The 21286-nt window shown below is 46.1% G+C and overlaps 1 protein-coding gene across 1 annotated transcript in view; it reads left to right on the top strand.

Moving 5' to 3' along the window:
- Positions 1 to 15876: 15876 nt before the first annotated feature.
- The window catches only part of adarb2 (adenosine deaminase RNA specific B2 (inactive)), a 119563-nt gene continuing 114153 nt past the window's right edge, over positions 15877 to 21286 (top strand). Inside the window, exon 1 of the mRNA XM_076138128.1 lies at positions 15877 to 15979. Coding sequence (XP_075994243.1) covers positions 15877 to 15979 — 103 coding nt within the window. The remainder of the gene's footprint in view (positions 15980 to 21286) is intronic.

The raw sequence follows: 21286 nt of genomic DNA, 5'->3' as shown, positions 1-21286 counted from the left end.
ACCACAGCAGATCTATTGTGATCATTTCCATCCAATTAAACTCAGTGAATAGCAAACAAAACCCGAGGAATGACGTTCAGAACCCTTCTACCTTCACACAAGCGGGACATGAAAGGACGTGTATTCAGCCGTGTGCGCTTCATCGTAGCAAGGTTGTGTTGTCTTCCCTTTGACTTGCGCCTGGACAGCCTGAGGTGTTGGCGGCAGCGGTGATAGCGAAGGGCGTTGTGATAACGCCGCTGATTAGACTCTGATCACTATCTACAGTAAAGCTTATGATGGTCAAAATCAATGTGAAGATAGAGGAGCAGCCCTAACGTAAACACCTGGGCCCAGTATGATGAAGTATAAACAAGTCTTTGTAGATATAAAGAGCTGCTAAAGGTGCAGCCAGATAATACTTCTCTCCCTTCAAGCATCTCATCATATTGTTTTGTAAGCTGATAAAAACACACAACCTCTCCATCAGTGTCCTCCCTATTTGCCGGCTTCAAAAACAGGCCCGGGGTGTGTGGATAGGAACAATTTGGTCCACATCCTTCCACACTTTGAAGAGAGGAGACTTTTGACACGGCATCAAAGACATCCCCGGAAAAAGAACGGAGAAGGGGAAAAATGCGGGGCGGTGAGAAATTGCTGCGTAATAGCCGACATGAAACAAGGGGGCGAAGACGCGGCGTCGCCATCATCCCCGTGGCCAAGAGACCCGTGGGGATCCGAATGGTCTAATCATGATATTATGTGGATGATGAAGCTGCTTTGTTGGCTCCTCAGAAGTCGTTAGAGAGTCGCAGCAAACTTCAGATGTCCTTAAACAACCTTGCTAGTTACGACTTTGATCTCCTCTTCGTTGTGAGCAGGTGTAGCAGACGGACGGATGGATGTTCAGAACTCGCATCCGGTATTCACGTTGTCATTCGGCCTTTATGGAGCAAGTACATTAGAAATAAGATCATTTTGAAAGTTGTAGAGGTTGATTTAGCTCTCATCCCTTCATATTTATAACTTGGGTTCCACTTCTCCTCTTCTGTACAGTCGGAACAAGACAGGATGAGATGAATCTGTAGGCCAAACTATATACGCCAACCCTGCTATTCCTCTGTGATCAACCGTCACATTAAAATGACTGAGACAAGCTCGCTGAGAGAAGGGTCACCAAAGTTAAAAGCCTAAAGAATGAAATTTCCACTCTGTAATCTGTAACGTTTCAGGGCGGCTCAATCTATCCAGTTTTCCCCCCAATTTCCCTGTGTAAGCCTGACAGCAGAGGCTAAAGGGCTAAGAGATTTGGAGCACGCTGACGCCGTACATTCTGTCCCTAAGATCCTCAGTGGGAGGGAGGAAATGGGAACAAACCAGGTCACCATTGTCCAAGGGGAGGTTTGTGTTCTTATACCGACAACTCAAACTCCTCTGTGTAAGGTGGTGATGTATAGGACTGTATAGGGGCAACACGGCTTTAAAGTCCCCATACATACTGACTCTAACTTGAAGCTGTATGCTAGTAAGCCATGAATTAGTGTCTCTGACCTTTACTTTGACGATGTAACTCCCTGCTGCAGTGTATTAGACTCTAAAACGAGGGGGAGATGACCACAAAAGTATGATATCAACTTTCAAATCTTGTCTACTGGTAACTTTAGAAAGAACAACTCCTTAAAATAGTTTTATTTTAGTTGCTGCAGCATTGTTCAGCTCTTCTCCACGAGGCCTGGGTCATGATCCAGCTCTAATGTAGCCAGCACATGGTCAGCGCTCGGTAATCCGCCGAGATTTACTAACGCGCCGGGTTCTGGGAGACAGTTGCGTTCGTCGGAGTCATCCTCAGCTGCTCCTCCTCCTCCTCCACCTCCTCTTCCCACACACTGGGTCTGGATCCCAGCGGACAGAGAGGCAGGGTTCAGTCAGAGCTACCTGGTTAGGAGGGAACAGAGGAGAGGCTCATTAAAAGTGATCCTCTTGTCCAAAGAAGCCTGATCAGTTTCAGCCCTACTATCCACGTGAGTTCCCTTTGATGAGGCAGGTTTAATCTGTCACACAGCCTGGTTCACCTGGGGTCACCTGGGGTCGCCCTGCTAATGAGGGAAGTCTCTAAATGGAAGTGAGTCCAACAGCAACACAACACAACTTACTCTAAGTGGATTTAGACTTGTTGTGATGAAGGAAGCTGAGCGCTGCCAAAGAAAACATAATAAAGATTCCAACTTTAAGGTCCTTTTAATACATTTTTAGGAGCTGATCTCATCCCCATGTACATGTTGACCTGAAACATTAGAGACTTTATGAGGAATTTTACAAAAAAGGTAGTAACATTGTCTTTATTTAGAGGTTTATTCTGATACCTTTGCTTTATTGGGTGCAGCTCATTCTTCTTTATACTGCACACACACTGTTGAATGCTTATTCACTATGTTATTGCTTATTTATATTATATTTGTGTATTCTATTTTTAAATGAAAGCTTCATATCAGTATGTGGAATATTTCTTCTCTTTCTTTTATCCTTTATTTTTAGGACGGTAAAGTCAGAACCTTATTGCTTTCCTCTGCTCACATGCGTCTCTGAATCGCGTCACATCTCCTAAAATTATAACAGATTTCTATTATTTCCGCGGCTGCTGTCTGCACACAGAAGAATCCACAAGCAGTCGTTCCTCTGCTGGTTCAGTGAGACGCCTTCAGGGTCTCTCTTTGTCTCTCACGTCTCCCTGAAGAGCCGAGACAGACGCAGCCCTCTATTCTGAGTCTTACCTGTGCTGTTTGTACAAAGAGCTGCTGTAACACAAGTCACATCCCCCCCCCAGGGGCATGCTGGGTAAAACGGGGGGGGGGGGGGAAGCAGAGAGGTGGCGTGGGATTAAAGCACGGTGTAATGATGTGAGGTAAGGAGCAGGTCTTTAAGTACAGCCGAGTGTGTATGAGGTGAAAACACGTTGAACTCTGTGAATGAATCCACAGTTTGATAGAGAACACGTGTGTGTGTGTGTGCGTGTGCATGTAGACTTCTATATTAGATCACAGAAAGGCTCCAGGATAACAAGGCGACATCACACAGGCACCAAAACAACCCACTGCCGGTCCCAGGCATAAGAAATGAGGGGCGAGGCTGATGAGAGGAGAATCTTCCTCCTCACCGTGTTTCACAGGGAACAGATGCTCAAGGGAACATCTTTAGCTGGCGAGGGAGAACGGCGTCTCGGAGGTTAGGGGAGCGCTGAGTAATAGGTGCTAAAATGTGACAGAGGGAGGAGATGTTTCCCTCGCTAAAGTGTGCCGTTAATTACCCGCCCGTCTGATTAACTGTTGCAGCACCGCTTCAAAACCTTCGTCCTCGCATATAAACATCTAACAAGCACAACACCGGCTTCCGCGGCTTTGCACTTTGATTAAAGCTAAGTGAGCGCTCGCTGTAATCCGTGAATCCTTTTCTTAGTCTCAGTGGATTTAGGTGAGACTGATTTCCTCTCAGCTGTGAGCTTTAACTCCATGTTTATTCAATCATTCTTCACGTGCTTTGCAGCCGGGGCGTTTTGTTCTCAGCGTCTGAGAATCTGTCACATTACGCCCAAAGTTAAATCAAGCTGTCAGAAGTTCTCCAAGCCAGGATTGTGCTCCAGTTGTCGTTGTCGTGTGTGGAAACGCTGAAACCTCCGCCGTGTTGTTTTGTTCCTGGCGGCGCCTGATCCTTGTTGACTCACTCTCCAGAATCCACATCACCATGGCGATACATTAACACCAATCCCCACTCAAAAGTGTATCAGTGGTGTTTTTTTAAAAAGATTTATTTATATTCCATCTCCTTCTCCCTGCAGAAACATCTTGTTAATTACTTCATAGCGTTTCCATGACAGGAGGCTAAGCTAAGCGTGCCTGTGGACGGCTCAGAGACGCCCAAGCAGAGCCGGTTATTGGCGCCGAAGTGTGATTTATGAAGCCTCATTGGGAGGAGTAAATCCTGCTCGAGTGTGTGTGTGTGTGTGTGCTTCTTCCCTCCACGGGGGAGAGCTGAGGGGACAGTTGATTGAAGTCTTTAAATGTTTGGAGGGAATAAATAAGCTTGACTCCTTGACATTATTCTAAACTCCAACCATTTAGCTGTGCGCTGAGAGGGCCTTGATTAATTGGAGTGTGTGTGGCTAACAAACGAGGGATTCATCTCCCCGCAGGTTTAACAGCGTGAGCGGCCACCGTACCCGCTGTCTCGTCTCTCCCCCAGACCCAAACCCTGTGGCGTCTCACTGCGCTCCCTCAAGGAAACAGGTCAGCGGTGAGAGATTCACACCAGTGGAGACGTCACATGGGAGGAACAGGAGTAGATTTGTTTATTATAGAGCCGATCCCTTATGGCGTCTCTGCACACACTCAATAATAACACAATATAAATAGAATGGACCCGCCGGGGGCTCGCTGCGGTAGATTTAGCTGCTTCAGTTCCTGTTTCTACCTGAGTTTAGTCTAAGTTTTCATTCTAGCTTCTTAGTTAGTGGTGCCAACATGTAGACACACCTACGGCCAATCTAGAGTCCAGTCCTGTTGGAAACCCTGGCCCGTGTTGCCGTGGTGGTAGTGTAGCGATCTGAGTGCATTAGTTACCTCCTGATGTGGAGAAGTGAACGTGGTGTCACTTTGTGTACTTTGGCATGTAAAGTAATCGTAAATATCTGCGGGGGGTTGCAGATGGACCTCTGCCAGGCCGGCCTCAGCAGTGTCACTCGGGGCCATTTCTCTTGGCAAAATTATGGAATTACATTGAGCTGAGGACAGTTCTTCAAGATTGGATAAGCGATGAATAATTTAAGACGCCCGTGATTAATCCGGTGGCAAAGAGCCCCGTTGAAATATGGTGTCTCTGAAGGTAACTTTAGCCCTCAAGAAAGACGGATGTGGAAGTTTGTCATGCGGTTTTCTAAGGGAAATTTCATCTCAGCTAAGGCATAAATCTTCCTGCCAGGGGAGAGGTACAAAAAGTTCATCCATCTGTCCCCCCCCCCCCTCCCAGGAAAACCAACACGTAAACTAAACGCCAGGCGCTTCTTTAAGTGCGCGCCGGTCCGCCATCTAATCCTGTTGTTGATGCTGAATTTGAAGCTACTTTGAGGAAGAGTTTACAGGCTGTGATGGGAGTTAAAGACTCTCATGCTGTCACTTATACATATAGCTTACTGAGAGACTTCCAGAACATTCTGAAGAGTTGCTGGATTACAGCATTAAATGGTCTGCTCTCTCTCTCTGTGTGTGTGTGTGTGTGTGTGTGTGTGTGTGTGTGTGTGTGTGTGTGTGTGTGTGTGTGTGTGTGTGTGTGTGTGTGTGTGTGTGTGTGTGTGTGTGTGTGTGTGTGTGTGTGTGTGTGTGTGTGTGTGTGTGTGTGTGTGTGTTCATGGATATGTATGGCACAGTGGAGGGCGAAAAAGAAGTCAAAGTGCAAGCTGCCGTCCTTTCCCTGATAAATCTAGACGGCACTCAGAGCGGCGACATATTGCTTTACACGGTGAAAAACAGGAGCCGAATCAATTTCACTATTAGCTGCCTCGGTGTTTTAATTAAAAAACAACAGTTGCCTTTGAAGAAATCAATCCGGAGTAAAGAGAGAATTCCCCCGTCCCTTTAGGATCCCTCAGCTCCGTCAAGTCAAAGACATGCAGGATGCTTTCAGGGCTTTTGTCTCTCACACACAGATTACAGCATCAAGTAGGTTTTAAAATAGTCTTAGTGTATTTTGATCATATCTGTGTTGTGGAGTTATGCAGTGAAAGTCGTTCACCTCCCTCTGTAAACTGAATTTCACACCTTTATGATAATTTGACACCTTCCACTTTGAGTCTGAATCACCTCCAGTTTGCTATTTGCACATTATTGCCTCTGACTGAGCTTTTCTTCTCCATTTTTTACACTTTTTCCACCTAACAGATGAACATGTTACTTAATTTTGACAGGGATCTGGTCCGGGCCGCTCACCTTGATGTGTGGTTTAGCGAGCGATAAGCCCAAACTTCAAACGCTGTCAGGGTTTTGACGCTGTGATAAACCCCGTCTGATGAAAGGAGGAGAACTTCACAGAAAAGAAGGTGGCGAGCTTAACTTGGGGATTTAGCCGCTCTGTCTCTCTCTTCCCACATTTCGTCAAACACTGCATAACGACACTCGTCTCTGATCCCCGGGGAATGTTAACACACGCTGGAAAAAGACATGCTTACATCAGATTTGGAGTATTTTGCTGCTCTACAATCTGATGGATGATTATTGCACATTCTGCATTTTCCGGTTTCCTTTTAATTCCTAAGATCAAAACGTTGTTGTGTCCGTCTGTAGCTGCTCTGTGCTCTGAGCTTATCCGTGCTCTCTCTGCACCGGCGACATGTACAATGTTTACTACCACCATCTACTGTTCACTTACAGGAGTTGGCTTTTCAGAGCAGAAGAGGGTTTGCATGTGTTTCTCCTTCACAGACAAAAATGGGATGGGGAAAAAGAAAATCCTTTATTTAAATAGCGTCGTAGAATTATGATTCATGATACTGAAGATTCTAAATCGATAGTAGAGGTTTGGGAAAGTGATTCATATGAAGTGAGGTGTTGAATCAGTGGAGTGAAGCAGTGGGAGGTTAAATGAGTGTTATATGATTGTGACTCATCTGGGCTCTATTTTCAGCTTCATTAAGGTTTCCTGGCACAAAATGAATGAAAGTTACTGACATCCAAACACCCAAACATACAAGTGCAGCGGCTCCTCTTACGTCAGGGCATCGGTCTCATTCGAAAAGCTCCTACAACACTGCAAACATGGAGCCCTGAGTTTATTCAGACGCGCTATTTTAGCTGTGACTTTATTTACACTTTGACTCTACCACCTGAATTAGTTTCTCACATTTTAATCTGTTTTTAGAGGGTTAATACATGTTTATTGCTTCTATAGTGTGTATTATTGCCTGTGATGTGTGTGTTTTCTTTGGGAATCCTGCGTTCGTCTTTATCTTGCCTTACTTTGGGTATTTTGAAAAGTTCAGTACAAATAAAAAGTATTATTATAATTATAGAGTTCTATAAATGAAATTAATTACATTTATTTGACAGAAATGTGACTTTATGTCATAACTGCATTAATTTCACAGCCCGTACAAATTCAGTTCAAATGTAATATAGAAGTAAAGTCTTATAGAAACATATTTCAGGTTAAATGAATGTTCCACTTTAGCCCAAAGCAGCGATGACGGAGAGGAAACAATCAGCATCGCTTTCTAGATTCTTCCGAGCGAGTCACGGCCGTTCACCGGATCTCCTGGTCCTGGCCTTTGGTCCCCTGGGAGCCCTTTAACTCCGGCCTCATCAGAGTCCCACAGAGACCCTTTATGTCAGTCACCCAGACACCGACCTCTGATTGGATCAAAGATTGATTACACCTCATTCATAGCACGCCATCGCTGGAGGAAAGAATGCATGCACCAGCGGTCAATGCGGCGTTGTAATCAGTACCGATGCAGCAGTGACAGACGCTGGGCTGCAAAATCACTGGGCTGATTTCAGCACAGACACGCACCGTGTTGTAACTTTAGTCCAAATCAAAATCTGCCATGTCCTCAGTGCATACAAACTTAATTGCTAAGCGAGGATTGCCTGGTAAACGCTCTGAGTGATTTCCAGTCAGTCTTTGATTCATTACCGGCCAATTCACTGAGAAATACCACAACCCCTCTAAATCCTCATTCATCTTGATTCTCATTATATTTGATGTGCAAACCTACAAGCTTGACACTTATTTGGTCAACAACTCAATAATATAATTAGTCTACTTAGTCTTATTTCCATTAACATGCTTAATGTCCTCAATGGAAAGATTACGTCTTCGTGCAACTCGTTAACTATTAAACTGAGAGAAAGATTTAGGAGAAAGACTTCTTCATGATGAACTCCCCGCAGCCATCTGTCGGTGTCATGAATGCGTGGCGCAGGCAGAAGTTCTGGATGACCTCTCGCCATCCACCGGCAACATACGACGAAGAAAAGCCTCGACCATCAGCTTCCTCATAATCATCAAAACCTCATCTGTAACATTTTACAAATCCCACGCCGGTTCAGATCCCAAAGCCCAGAACACCATATGCTGCCATCTGCGGGGGAAACCACAGCCGTGTTGACAAAGACAGAGAAATTAATTAAAACCCGTATGCCTGTTGCTTTGATTTTAATACCTGCAAATATCACAGGGAACAATAAACGCAGCCTATCTGAGCCACTTCATCCCGCGAGGCATTAGCGATGCTTCTCGAGCAGCGATCCACAAGTGCTGTGACTCACCGTATCCAAGCCACCAATTATTTCTGCATTGGGAAGATTAACAAACCCAACTCCTTGCCAAGCGGCGGAATTTAAAAGCGACGTGAGCAAAAGCGACATTGTTACTTTCTGCTCTTTCTAACACTCGTACAACTGTGACCGTAATACTTCAGACGCCTGAGAGACTTAACGTAATTCTGAATGCTGGCTTTAAAAGTGCTAATGGGCAGGATATTAGTGTGTGTGTGTGTGTGTGTGTGTGTGTGTGTGTGTGTGTTTGTAGGCAAGGCAGGGCCAGTTTGACTTTATGTGGTGGTATATTGTGTGTGTGTGTGTGTGTGTGTGGAGCAGGCAGGATGAGATGCTGTCGTACCAAGCGAAGGCAAGGATTACTGTCGGGGTGGAAAAGAGGCAATTAATCTCCGTCTTCAAAATGGGATACAGACGAGCTTCCAGACGTTTCCGACAAAATGATGAGCGTCTGTTTACCGATTTTACTATTGGGCCGTGCGTGTGTGTTTGTGTGTGTGTGTGTGCGTGTGGCATTGAACCCTGTGGCTGACCAGGCTAGGGCTTTACCGTCCTGTTATATTTTGGAATCAGACATGCGTGAGAGGACTCGTGTGTTTGTTTGATTTACTTTCGCTCATTTTCAATTACAGCCAGGTCCCTTGTGTGGGGCGGCCGGATCACGGGCGCCGCTATCAGTTTGAACAGGATGTTTGATCAGAACTAAGCTCTGCTGGTTGGCTGACATTTGTGTGTGTGTGTGTGTGTGTGTGTGTGTGTGTGTGTGTGTGTGTGTGTGTGTGTTTTTTTTAAACTCACGTCCTTGTCCTCCTCTCTGTTGTGAGGTCAAAGCCACAATAGTGCCGCTTAACAAATATATTATCGGGGAGGATGTGGCTTTAGAATCGTTTACACAGAGAGAGAGAGAGACAGAGAGAGAGAGAGAGAGAGACAGAGAGAGAGAGACAGAGAGAGAAAGAAGTCATATGATTGTAACATGAAGGCTTAAGTGTGTAACATAGAGAACATACGACACCATTTCTGTTTCTGCACCAACTATGACAAAAACACAGACTGAGCCTGATACACGGATGGAATCCATTTGATTCTATGATTTGCTGAATAAACACGACTCATTGCTTAATCTGCTTAAATTCATGTCGGGCTGAGGAGCTGCATGCAGAGGTGGCTTAGTCTGATTACGGCCTGTTTACATCCTCTCCTAAAGGTCTATTACTGGAATTACACCAACGAGCCATCGATCCCTTCAGATGTTGGTCCTATTATGATGTTTGTGTGATGCTAGCATGGCTCAGGACGTTTATTTGCCACTTAAAAGCAAGCAGATGGGCTTTGATGTCATCAGCAGAAGTCTGACTTCAACGTGAAAAGGCCAATAATGGGCTCCTGTCTTCCTCTGCTTCTTCCTGGGAATGATTTCCCTGCGCTCTCTGTCTCTGTGTTCATCTATAAGCAGGGATTGTTTGAGTGCTACATGTTTCTACAGCCTCCCACAGTGTTTGTTCTTTGCCGTGTTTATTCTTTGCTCTTTAAGTTGTCAGGAGGATCAAGGGAACAAAAACTAGCAGAAGTAGCTGTACATCATTTCACCTGCAGCTACAGAATTCAGCCTGATCAGACCTGGCACAAGGAGCGTCTTTACCTCCAGGAGCTCTACAGCAGCTTTCTCCATCTGTCTAAGCAGATTCACATCTCCAACCACCTGGAAGCACAAAACACAAAACACAAGAAGTGCAACAGCAACATGAAAATATGAAGTCTGAGCTCAGGTTGAGTTTATTGTCTTTTGTTGTATCATTAAGGTTAAAGCCTAAACTAGACATGCCTCATGCAGTCAGACGCATCATATTTACCTAATTGGACAAGGTGTCTGAATCCGCCGCAGCCAAGAATTGCTATTTTGAGAAATCTCTCCTTTAAACACTGATCAAATTTACTTTTATTCTATTCATTTTCTCCTTCCATTTCTCCTTCCCTGTCTTGGGCAGATAAGCCGTCCTCACCGGAGAACACAATGGAGCTATTGTAGCAAACCGCCGAGCTGATAATGTTACGTGACATCAGGGGCAATGATGTTAGTTCCTATTCAGGGAGACATTTTGATTGGAATGTAGACTCACAAAGAGCGCCATAATATTCAATGGTTTAAAAGAAATTAAGGAATATAATATTAAAACACAATCCCCCATTGATATGCTGAGTCTGGGGGCTGTGAGGATTTTATTAGACGGCGTGGCGGTGAACCTTCCTGGTGTTGGAGGCAAAAGTGAGGAGCAACGCTAATTAACAGAGTAGAGTAACAATCATCAGACGCTCTTCATCAATCTACACAGCAGAAACGTGATGTATCCCAATGTCATTCAACTCAAGACTTGATTGTTTCCCCTCCTCTTATATTTTATAATATTCATTTTCCCCAGGAAGCTGACCCACGGGAGACGGGGCCACGGTATTTCAAAGCCGTCAGCGTAACTTCTTTATCTTCTCCCTCCAAATGTTGGGGGTCAGCACAGACTGACGCTCGGCAGACAATTCTCCCAAAGACCCTACGTGATTAATGGGTGTCAGTAAGGAGAGGTGGGGTGAGGAGAGGTGGTGTGGGGAACTTTCCTTTAAGAAAGAGTCAACCAACGCAGGGAGAAAGGGTGAACTGGTGGCACTTCATCAATGGCAGCCGGAGTGTAGCCCCCCCTGGCTGTTCCCCGGCTAGAGGAGCAAACGCTCAATGTCACTTTCAAAAGTTAAAACATGGCCGGGGAATGTGACCTTGGAGTGAAGCGTGGGCCAAAGTGTGGGCAACTGGCAATTAGTGCACTTTGTGTTCGCGCACGCTCACGTTTCTGAGGTTCACTGCAGCATCTGTCCTCCATCCCAGAATACGCTCCTGACTTTGCTCGCTGAAAATTCATTTCCCGGTCTCACTCCAATTTAGGGGCGCTTGTTTTCTGATCTCAGTTATCTCCGTTTCCTGTCACCTCTTCCTGCCTCGTCCTGCCCAGCGTGCTCATGTGGAACTACGAGCCTCTGAACAGCTTCATCATTGTGTTTTTTGACTTGTTGTTGTGTTTTTGTCTCTGGTTGTTTGTACGTTGGAGCATTCAGGAGATCTTTAGCCTGGACTAACTGGATCTATAGGCCTGTGACTGGACCCCTGCTCCTCCACACAGCATGAAACACAGCAGAAAGCCTCTAAAGGTTCCTCTAGAAGAAGGTATAAGCTTCATTTAATGCAAATATGTTCACAATTAATATAGCTCAGATATATTCAGACATATCAGGTGAATATCCGATTCAATGTGTGTGTGTGTGATGTAAACGCGGCCCAGGCGACAGCTGAAGCCCGGTGTGTAGTCCGCCTCTACATGTGGAGAGAATAATTACCTCTGAAACACTGAAGCCAGATTGTTTGATGCAGTGGAACACATTGTCTCACGTGTCACTTCCTGTAGTCGTGTTGACACCATTTGAAACGTGTTTTGATTGTTCACATTCTAGCTGTCACTCACCCGTCCAGTGCATCTTTTCCCTGCCCTTACTTTTTGTTCATATAGAGGCGATGTAATCAGAATTTACACTTCCTGTTGGCCATTCTTCACACGGTGGTTGTGGGTTCATCTACGCCTCCGTCCGTCCCACGCGCTTTTCTATCTCTTAACTGCAGTCCAGTCGCTTAGATTAAAGTGAAAATGTGTGTGTATCGCGTTCACACGTTCCCACATTACAGTTGACTTGCATCCACCCGTGAGCTCATTGCTCGCACAGCTCACACAGCTCACACGCCACATACAGGACGTGAGCGCACTCGGCTTCCCGCGCACGGAGCCGTAGCGGCAAAGTGCTGCTGTGGATTAGAGTCAGAGAAGCAAACGGGCTGTGGAGATGAAGGTACATGTGAATCTCCCAGTCACACTCCTTGTGAGGAGGCTGAAAACCAGATAAGGCCACATCCACCTAATCCTTCCCCACTCCACTCCACCCCACCCCCAACAAAAAAAGAGAAAAGCTTAAAGTCAATACCCACCCAAAGACGGGCGGGAGGCCTCCGAGGCTTCCGTCTCCACAATGTTAACCTGGCTGCAGAGGTTGATAAGCAGGTTAGCTGGCTCTCACCAAATTCTACTTATTCCCATTAAGCAGAGGGAACTTGATGTGTACCGGAGTAAACTTGTGGGATTTGAAAGCTTTAGGAAAGGATGGAAGGAACGGTAACTGGTCATTTAGAGATTTGCTGTATTTAAAAGGTTTTTCTGTCCGTGTGTGCTGTGAGGTAAAAATAACCTGAGAGCAGGAGAAGTGACGTCTCGCAGACAAGAACAACCGAACCATTCACATGGTGGAAACATAATAATAAGACTTAACAGATGCCACCGTAAAAGAGTTAATATCTATAATTCCTGGATTGTAAATAGAATAAGAACGAGCCTCTGACTTGTGGAGAGTCGGGACGGCTTTCTGTACCTTAGCAACGTCTCAGAGGTGAAACTGTGTGAACGTGAGCTCTTTCTTTCTAACGGGAGGTGAGAAAATAACTCAATTGCAATTACTTTAACACTGAGAGGAAAAGATACTGGATTGTATTTTAATGACTGCGGTGTGAAAAACAGAGAGAAACAAGCTCACAGGCTGCTCCCCTGACATTTCTCTTACCTTTCTTAAATGATTGCAGCTCTCTGAGAGGCACACACACACACACACACACACACACACACACACACACACGCACAGGATTTCTTAATTCTTAATTTCCAGGCAGCAAAATTTCATCAAAATGTGTGGGGGGGAAAAATCCAAATCAAAAAGTGCAGAACCTGAGTGTGTGAGCGGCGTGCTGATTGACCCGCTTATCTTAGATTGCAGGTGTCTGATTTGATGATGATAACAGAGGAGTTGTTAGCAGGTGTTTGCTGTAATCTCAATTTTAAATCTTAAAGCTTTAATCCATAGATGTGACACCAAACTAATGCCAAAGCGCTCGGCGGTGCAACCTCAGATGAGTAAACACGGAAACGGAGGCTACCTGTACACCTCCAGGTCCCGCTGACCCAATTCTGATGCGGTTGTGACATAAAAGAGGCAGAAAGACGCAAACGAAAACAAACGCACATCCTCAGTAATATGAGGTCACACACTGTATCTGATTAAAGTCTACAACCTTTTGTGTGTGTGGACAAAATGGGAAAAGACTGGAGTTTGTTTTCTTCTGCAGACTTCTCCCGACCTCTTGGATGATTTGCGAATGAAAAACAAGCGCGCCTCATCTTTGTTGTGACTGATTCAGGTGTGTGTATTGGCGAGGGGTTGCATGCAAAACGTGGCAATGTTCTGCTAAAGTAAACCAAAGCAGGACGACATCACAAAGACCAGGAGGTTTTTTGACACTTTAATTTGATTCTGGATCGTTGTGTTCCGGCGAGGCGTAAACACACACACAGGGAAAGGTTAGGCTGTCAGTGTACTGGGAGAGATCCATCACCAGTTTGCCTACAGGAGATGATCCAGCTTCAGTCTGAGCCTGTGGAGCCACTTTGCATCCATCCGAGAACTATTGACCTTGGTGTTTTTGTGTATGTGTGTGTCTGTGTGTGTGTGCATCTGCCTCTAACCTGTAACTCCACCCCACCCGGCCTGTTTGCTGTTATCTATGTACGCCTCCACCCCCGCCTGCACACCTTCATTACTGCCCCAGATAGTGGCATTGGCAACTTGTCACTTCTATTGATTTCTCTTAAACTGCAATTTACATGGATATTTGTGGGCGTCCTGAGGGCAGGCTGCCGGCCGCCGGACGCTCCCCGGCACCTTGGCTCTCCGCGTTCTCCTCGTTCTCCTCCCCTCGGGGCGCAGGGGAAACGTTTCCACCCACCACAGAACCTCAAAGTGACTTTTCCGTCTGACATCAGCAAACGTGTCACGCTGTAATTTCTGCACATGCATTGCTTTGCTCCGTCGTAACTAAAATAGATGGGAGGTGTTGAGGGTAAATCAGGTGTCGGTTGATGGGTAATATGTTAGATTTTTCTTCGGCTTCTACGGAAAATAGCAGCATTACAGGGAATATGAGAGGAAGACTGCATCGGCTTCACACTGCCAAGGTGTTAACTTCATATATGGATGCAGAATAGCAGTAAAGTAGTAAAGCAATACTCACTAAGACAAACATAGCAGTCTTGATGTATGTGGCAGAGCCTGAACGTACACCTGACCTTCCACAGATGTCGAGGGATTTCAAAAATAACCTCCAGCTAGGGAAAGTCACAAAGGCTCTCTGAAAGCCTGGATGCTGCGCTTTCACCCAAAAATGCCAAAATGTCACAATTTTCAAACTTTGTAGCTGCAATAAACTGTCAGTAGGCTTTTTCCTACCGCGCTGAAGGTCACCTGCAAGCTCCAAATAGGCTTCTCTAAAGGAAACAAAGTGTTGTGAGACCTATCGTGAGGCACATTCTGTCTTGTTTTGGAAAACAGCACATTGTTGGACTTTGAAGCAGTGAATGTAGAGTGTGTCTGATGTAATGGGATCTGAGTTGTTGTGGAGGGAAGCTAATGAATTGGATATTTAACCACGGTACTCTTCCTTCATGCACTTGTCAATAAGCCTAAATTAGAAGACGGAGTGGGAATTTAACTGAAATTTATTTTAGAGGCGTTTTGATCCCAAACAGAAATCTCAGTGTAGACAAACAGAAGAAGGCGAGACGAGACGAACGCCAACGTCAACATTACATTCTCTTTGGCCTCCTTCAAATCCAGCCATACAAACACGACATCATACAAATGCCAGGGAGACTGTGTGCCAACGGGAGAAAACAGATTTAAGCTCGTATACAGGTAAACATTGAACCTGCCCAAGTGCCTTTGAGCAAAAAGAACAACAACAACAAACCCTTACCATCTCCAGTGCCTGACCTCTGACCTCTGTGGGAGCGGAGGGAGACGTGTATTCCCCTGCCTGCAGTGTGAGAGGAACATAAGTAAGAGAAAGTAAAGGAAAATGGAATCAGCATAAAAAGCAGCGGGTGAATAAGGGGTGTGAGCTGGTGATGTCACACCTCCCAGACAGCCCGGATTGGACCCTAATTAGAAAGCTCGGCAGCAAATAGATAGGCGTCCTGCATGATTGAATCCAAAGTGGCTGGTGCCAAAAATTTCTGCAGAGGCGCAGGAAACTGGAGGGAGAGCGGAGGAGGAGACGGGGAGCCCGAATCGAGAGCTGCCGAGAGCCGCCACGCTGCGCCGCAAACACCACTGCCAGAGCCGCAGGCGAGCCGGAGTTTGAGAGGAGAGGTGAGAGGAGCGGAGAGACGCGCTCCGACGCCCCCCGACCCCCGAGTGAGGAGGCATAAAGGAGGGGGGAGAGACCAGCTACAGTCCGAGTCTACGTCAATCCGGAGGACGCTACGATAGCGAGAGAGAGAGGGAGAGGGAGAGAAAGAGAGAGAGAGAGAGAGTGTGTGTGTTGTGTGTGTGTCACAGCGCGGCGGCGGAGACCGAAGCGAGACAAGTACAAAGGAGAGTCGAGGTGCCGAGTCCAAGTTGTTCCGCGCTCCGCTCTTCTCCGCTCCGCTCTTCTCCTCTCATGGCATCTCTACTTGGAAACAGCAGCCGCGCGTCCGGGGCTCAGGGCGGGCAGGTGAAATGCAAGCTGAAGAGGAGGAGGAGGAGGCGCTCCAAGAGAAAAGGTACAACTTTCACACCACTTTTCAGCGTTTTGTCCTTTCCCCCCTCTTCCTCCTCCAGTTGAAGGCAGAGGTCGTGCGCTCCGCTCCGCTCCGTTGCGGCGGCGGCGCATCGGAGCGCGTCAGCCCCGGCGAACACGCGCGTACGGCGGGCTGATCAGACGCGGTGCGACGCGGCGCCCGGTTCGTTAACGCGCGTTAGAAATGCAGAAACAACAAGAACCGCAAAGAAACGATCCGTGATGTGCGTGACGGAGGGAGAGGGAGCCGAGCTGACGGCTTTACGGTGACGCAGCGGCGTTTGGGTTTAAAGTTTAAGTTGCTGCTGCCTTTACTGTCCTTCAACAACCCGGACACACACACACTCACACACACACGCGGGCAACGTGGGGCGATGTGTGACAAATAATTCCGTAATTCGATTTAGTTTGTTAATGTGAATTCCTCCCGTTTGGCACCAGGTCCAGTTTAACTCAACAAAAGGGACAAATAAGCTTTTATTCTCTGTTTGGAACCAAAATTACATTGTTAATTTATTTGTATGTGACTTCAGATATTTTATAGGTACAGATTCTTCATACATGTAAGACAAGACTCACAGGAAAAACAGAATATAAAATAAAATAGCCACAGACCTAATTTACTCATAATGTTACTGTTCTTCTGTGTGATGATGTCATATCTCTAAAAAACTAACATCCTTTATATTTAGCTTTGATTTTGTATTTTTTTCTCTCTCTGCTTTCTCACATGGAACATTTTTATCTGAACTTTGCATGAAGTTTCAGATTAAAGCAGCAGCTTTAGAGGCCTGACAGAGGGAGGGGAAGAGAGAAGGGACATCCAGGTTAATTGTTCAGCATTTCATTTATTTTTAGATATTTTATTTTGTATTCTAACTGCTGTCTCCTCATCTCACTGTATTTGGAGTCACAGTTTTATCTGCTGGGTTAAGTGTTTTGTTTGTCAGCACAGTGGTGTGTTAAACATCTGCTGCACAACGACCCCCTTTAAAAAAAATACAACATTATATCTGCAATCAAAATATCAAAATGAATCTTAATGATATTTAGCTGAGCGGCGGCGGCGGAGCGTCGTCTCTCCAGCCGAGCAGGAGTACAGATGCTGCCTGGGGCTCGGGATAATAAACCCCCAGTGTGGTGTGTGTGAGCCAGTGACGGCCTCACATTAGTGCCATGCGTTCACTTCTCTCCATCGCAGCACTTTGACTGATCACACACACACACACACACCTCGCACCTCCTTTATTTGAATAGCAGCACGGTTTTACTCCACAGTGTTGCTGCTCTGTTATTGCTGTCGTGCCTGAAGTTGTCCCCTCGCTCATGACCAGGCGGCGAAGTGCGAGATGTTAGAAAGAAGGAATCCGGAATCATTTAAATTCTGACAGCCACAGAAAGCGGTGATACTTAAAGGCTTAATTTCCTCTGAATAGGTTCTCCATGATTTAGCTTTGTTAATTATTTCCTGCGGTATTTTCCTTTGGCATGGCGGTTGATTAACAGTAAATTATCCAAACTAAAGCATCAAACACTCATTTGCTCTGGCACAGGCCACAAACACTCAGATATAGTGTGTGTGTGTGTGTATGTGTGTGTGTGTGTGTGTGTTTGTATCATTTTATTTTTTTCCTCTTCCACATTTTCTATCTCCTTGATTAAATTAAAGACAAATCTAAATTAAATGACGCATTTCTGTTTTTTAATTTATATTTTTTTCCATTACAGAACAATTGATTGTCTTGTTTACGCTTAAATGCTGGCATGCCCCCCCCCCCCCCCCCGCCCCCCTCCCCTGCTGCATTGTGGGCTATGGATGGACGCTCAGAGCATGTTGACGAATCAGACTCCAACTGAATGCATAACGAGCTTTCATAAACACTTTGCACTTGTCATCAAACTACAAACAGACAACTGCGCCTCATTTCCATAACCTCTTGATTTTTAATAGCCCAAGTAATTGAGACAAGGGAGACAATACATAAAATATAGTGCTGAGGCAAATGTATTTACATAATGGAAATGACAGAATTGGTTCCACAACATTAAGCATTGCATATGAGTATCACACAACACGCACACATTAGCTGACAGGCCTTCGCAGCGTGTTTCCAAACGGCTGATTTATCAGCACTGCTGATTCATTCTGATAACACGGGACATTAGGGGCCGGTTCAGGGGCCGCCTGGAAATGAACTGTGTCTTAGTGGAGCGCTGATGGACTCTGCAGCTCACACACACACGCGCCCAGGATGCCACTCACATCCATTCTCCCTCCTTTTTTAAATTTAAATGAGTCCTGTGAAGCTTCTTTGCTCTTTAAAGACTCCAACAGCTCCAGAGAGCGACAGAATCTAAACTTTAAATGTGTTTTAAGATGTTGAAATGATAGAAAAAAGGCCAGGCGAGTCCCTTTCTACTTCAAACGTGACCATAAATAACTGCGTGCTATCTCTTCAATCGCTCGTCTTTCCGCTCCCAAAGTTATCTGATAGACAAACGTTATCGTGAGATTTCAGATAATTATTTTTATAGACTTTCAGGCTAAAGTCACACGGGATTATTGCGTGGCATGCGGGGCTTAATCCTTTGTTAAGGCTGCAGATTATTTGTAGATGGGCCGAGTAGAATCTATGTGTGTATTCAAAAGGTTGTAAGCGGATTCAGAGCCTCCACACGCGTGAATGTTCATATATGGATGGAAACAAATGCATATGGAACGAACAATAAAGCTTACAGATGTACAAAGTGGGGCAGCGGTCATCACAGAGAATTCCTGTCCTCCTGTCAGCGAGGCCTTTCTTTGCCCAGCTGCAGCCTGGAAACGCTACAATTTACCAAATTCATCAGCTGTGTTTTTATGCCACAGAACGCCGTCTCCAGTTCCTCATCCAGCCCCCTTTTCCCGCCAGCCGCCGTCACCGCCACCGCCGCCTTCCCCATATTGTTCCCGTTTACAATCCTCCTGTCAGCGGTGCATTGTCAGGATGTGCACCTCGCTCTGCGCCGCGTTTGGCCGGGGTGTTTTTGCGAGCGTTTGACCAGCGGCGCTCCATCACGGCTCTTCATGGACACGCCGTGTGTATCTGCCTCTTAATTAATCACAGCCGTGTGATTTACGGGTGCGTCCCTGTGGGGGGGGTCGGGGCGCTGCTGTTTTGCCGCCACGTATAAAAATTATTATCCTTTAGGGGATGTGTGACTTTCCTGTGACAAATAGGAACATCTGGGTGAACGAGGGCAGCCGGTGTTTCGACGCGGCTACTCTCTGAAAAATCCTATCCGTCAATCATGTTTCCGGCGGCGTGACGTGACCTTTATTTATGCTTTGTTCCTAACTTAACCCCTGCGCAACATTTACCCGACCTTTTCTCCTCAATGTGTTTTTTTTATGGACAAAGATAAGAACGGCAGAGATTTATGGAGCAACATTATGTTTTATCACCGTACTTATCACCCGGCACTTTCAGCTCAGTCACTATATCTTATCAGAGGATCAAGAGTCCGGAGGGGAAACCTGAAGAACACAGAGTCACATAATTTATGTAGCAATTACTGTTTACACTCTTTCCTAGGGAGGGGTCCAGTGTGGGCTGCCATGGCGACGGTGGGAGTCGAGGCGGAGGGGAGGGGGGGGGGAGCGGGGAGCGTGTGTGTGTGAGCACCGCGGGGCAGAGCACGAGGGTCGCAGCTTCTCACGTTTGAGGCTCCCAGCTAGAGAAGCAGAGGCCATCGCTCAAAATGTAAAGCGGGCGGGCGGGCGTGTCCACCGGCATCAGACCGGACGCAGCGAGGGGGCGGGGGGAGGATCGGGTCTGACAGAGAGGAGGACTGAAGGGAATCTCACTGCGTATCCCGTCACTTGCCTCTTAGCGGTGATGGCGGCGATGCAGGCGGTGTCAAGGTGAGGTCAGGGGTCGCGCTGAGGGTCCAGCCTTCATGGAGAGGCATTATTGGATTGTGCCATTTTCTTTTTACCAGCGGGGAGGTGTGTGTGTATGTGCATGCACAGAATGATACTGAAGGAGGTGCTGCAGAAAACATAACATGGATGTTTGGGTAAAAAAAAATATATAGGTATCAATTATTTTATAGAAAATAAATAAATTAGCTTTGGATTCATCTTGATGGCATTGAAGACATTTTTTGTAATTTTTATAATTGAAACCCTCACTTAAACGTGTGTTTACGTCATTATACCTCCAATGCAAATCCTGCTACATGCATGTTATCCAGGGCTGCATTCCATTCAGCTTCTGCACCGTACAGCACCATCATGCCGCATGAAACTGGATGCAGCTTGTCTGGTTGGTAAATGTCAGAATTACAGAGTCACGTTTTCTTATACATTTGTACGCAATTACACCATTTCTCCTTCTTTTTTTCATGTGAGGAATGCACCTGCGGTGTGTGTGTATACACACCATTCAGCCTCTTCAAACCCTGACAGTCCCGCTCTGGGAACCCAACATATCAAAGTGCTGATTTCCAGACCTTCTTTCACATCCGACAAACGCTGCTAATTTGCTTTCAAACCTAATGAGATCCGCCTTTGTAGCCGTGTTTATGATCCTGATTGAGTTTCTTCAATGTTCTCCTGAGCTGTTTGCGTCTCTTTGTCTGCGTTTAACTTCAGTTGAAGCCAAACGGTGTGTGAGAACAAACTTTCTAATGCAAAGTAGAGTCGGTCTGTTTGCTCTGCTGATAGACGCAGCCGGAGCGCCTGGACCAATCAAAAGCTGCAGATCTGCGTATTAAAACATGAAGTAATGCAGACTAATACTACACAGTCTCTATGAACATTAAAATAGCAACAGAAATGGGAATGAAATGTGAGGAGTGTGTGTTTGGGTGCAGCGGTGCATGAGATGGTTGAGCGCTTCTATTTCTGGTTGGTTGTTGATTTCGTGAAAAATATGATGACTTTAAAGGCGATTTGAAATGTAATCTGTTCAGTGAAGTCAGTGTGTCATACATGTGCCAGGACTCCAATGTGATCTTGTGTGTAGCGGTGTATAAAGTATGGCTGCCTTTTCTGCCTTGGCCTACATTTCCATTCCAAATCCATTCATAAAACCCGAGCGTAGGAAGACACGGACGTGCAGGCGACATTAATAAATGCACATCTTGCTCAGCCTGGCAAATTATTAATGCTACCGATTTCCTAATGTAGCTTCAGCCTCTGCAGGGGGAGAATGTTTGGGGGGAACGCAGCAGCCAACCGGCGCTGGGTCTCCAGAGCGGGGACGGCCCAATGTCACACAGCGCTCCGCGTGTGTGTGTGTGTGTG

The sequence above is a fragment of the Genypterus blacodes genome, unplaced genomic scaffold, assembly GCF_046128005.1.
Source record: "Genypterus blacodes isolate CSIRO-AG114 ecotype Tasmania unplaced genomic scaffold, CSIRO-AGI_Gbla_v1 ptg000348l_1, whole genome shotgun sequence".
Taxonomy (NCBI): domain Eukaryota; kingdom Metazoa; phylum Chordata; class Actinopteri; order Ophidiiformes; family Ophidiidae; genus Genypterus; species Genypterus blacodes.
Note: the sequence above shows the minus strand (reverse complement) of the source record. Positions and strands in the feature narration are given on the sequence as shown.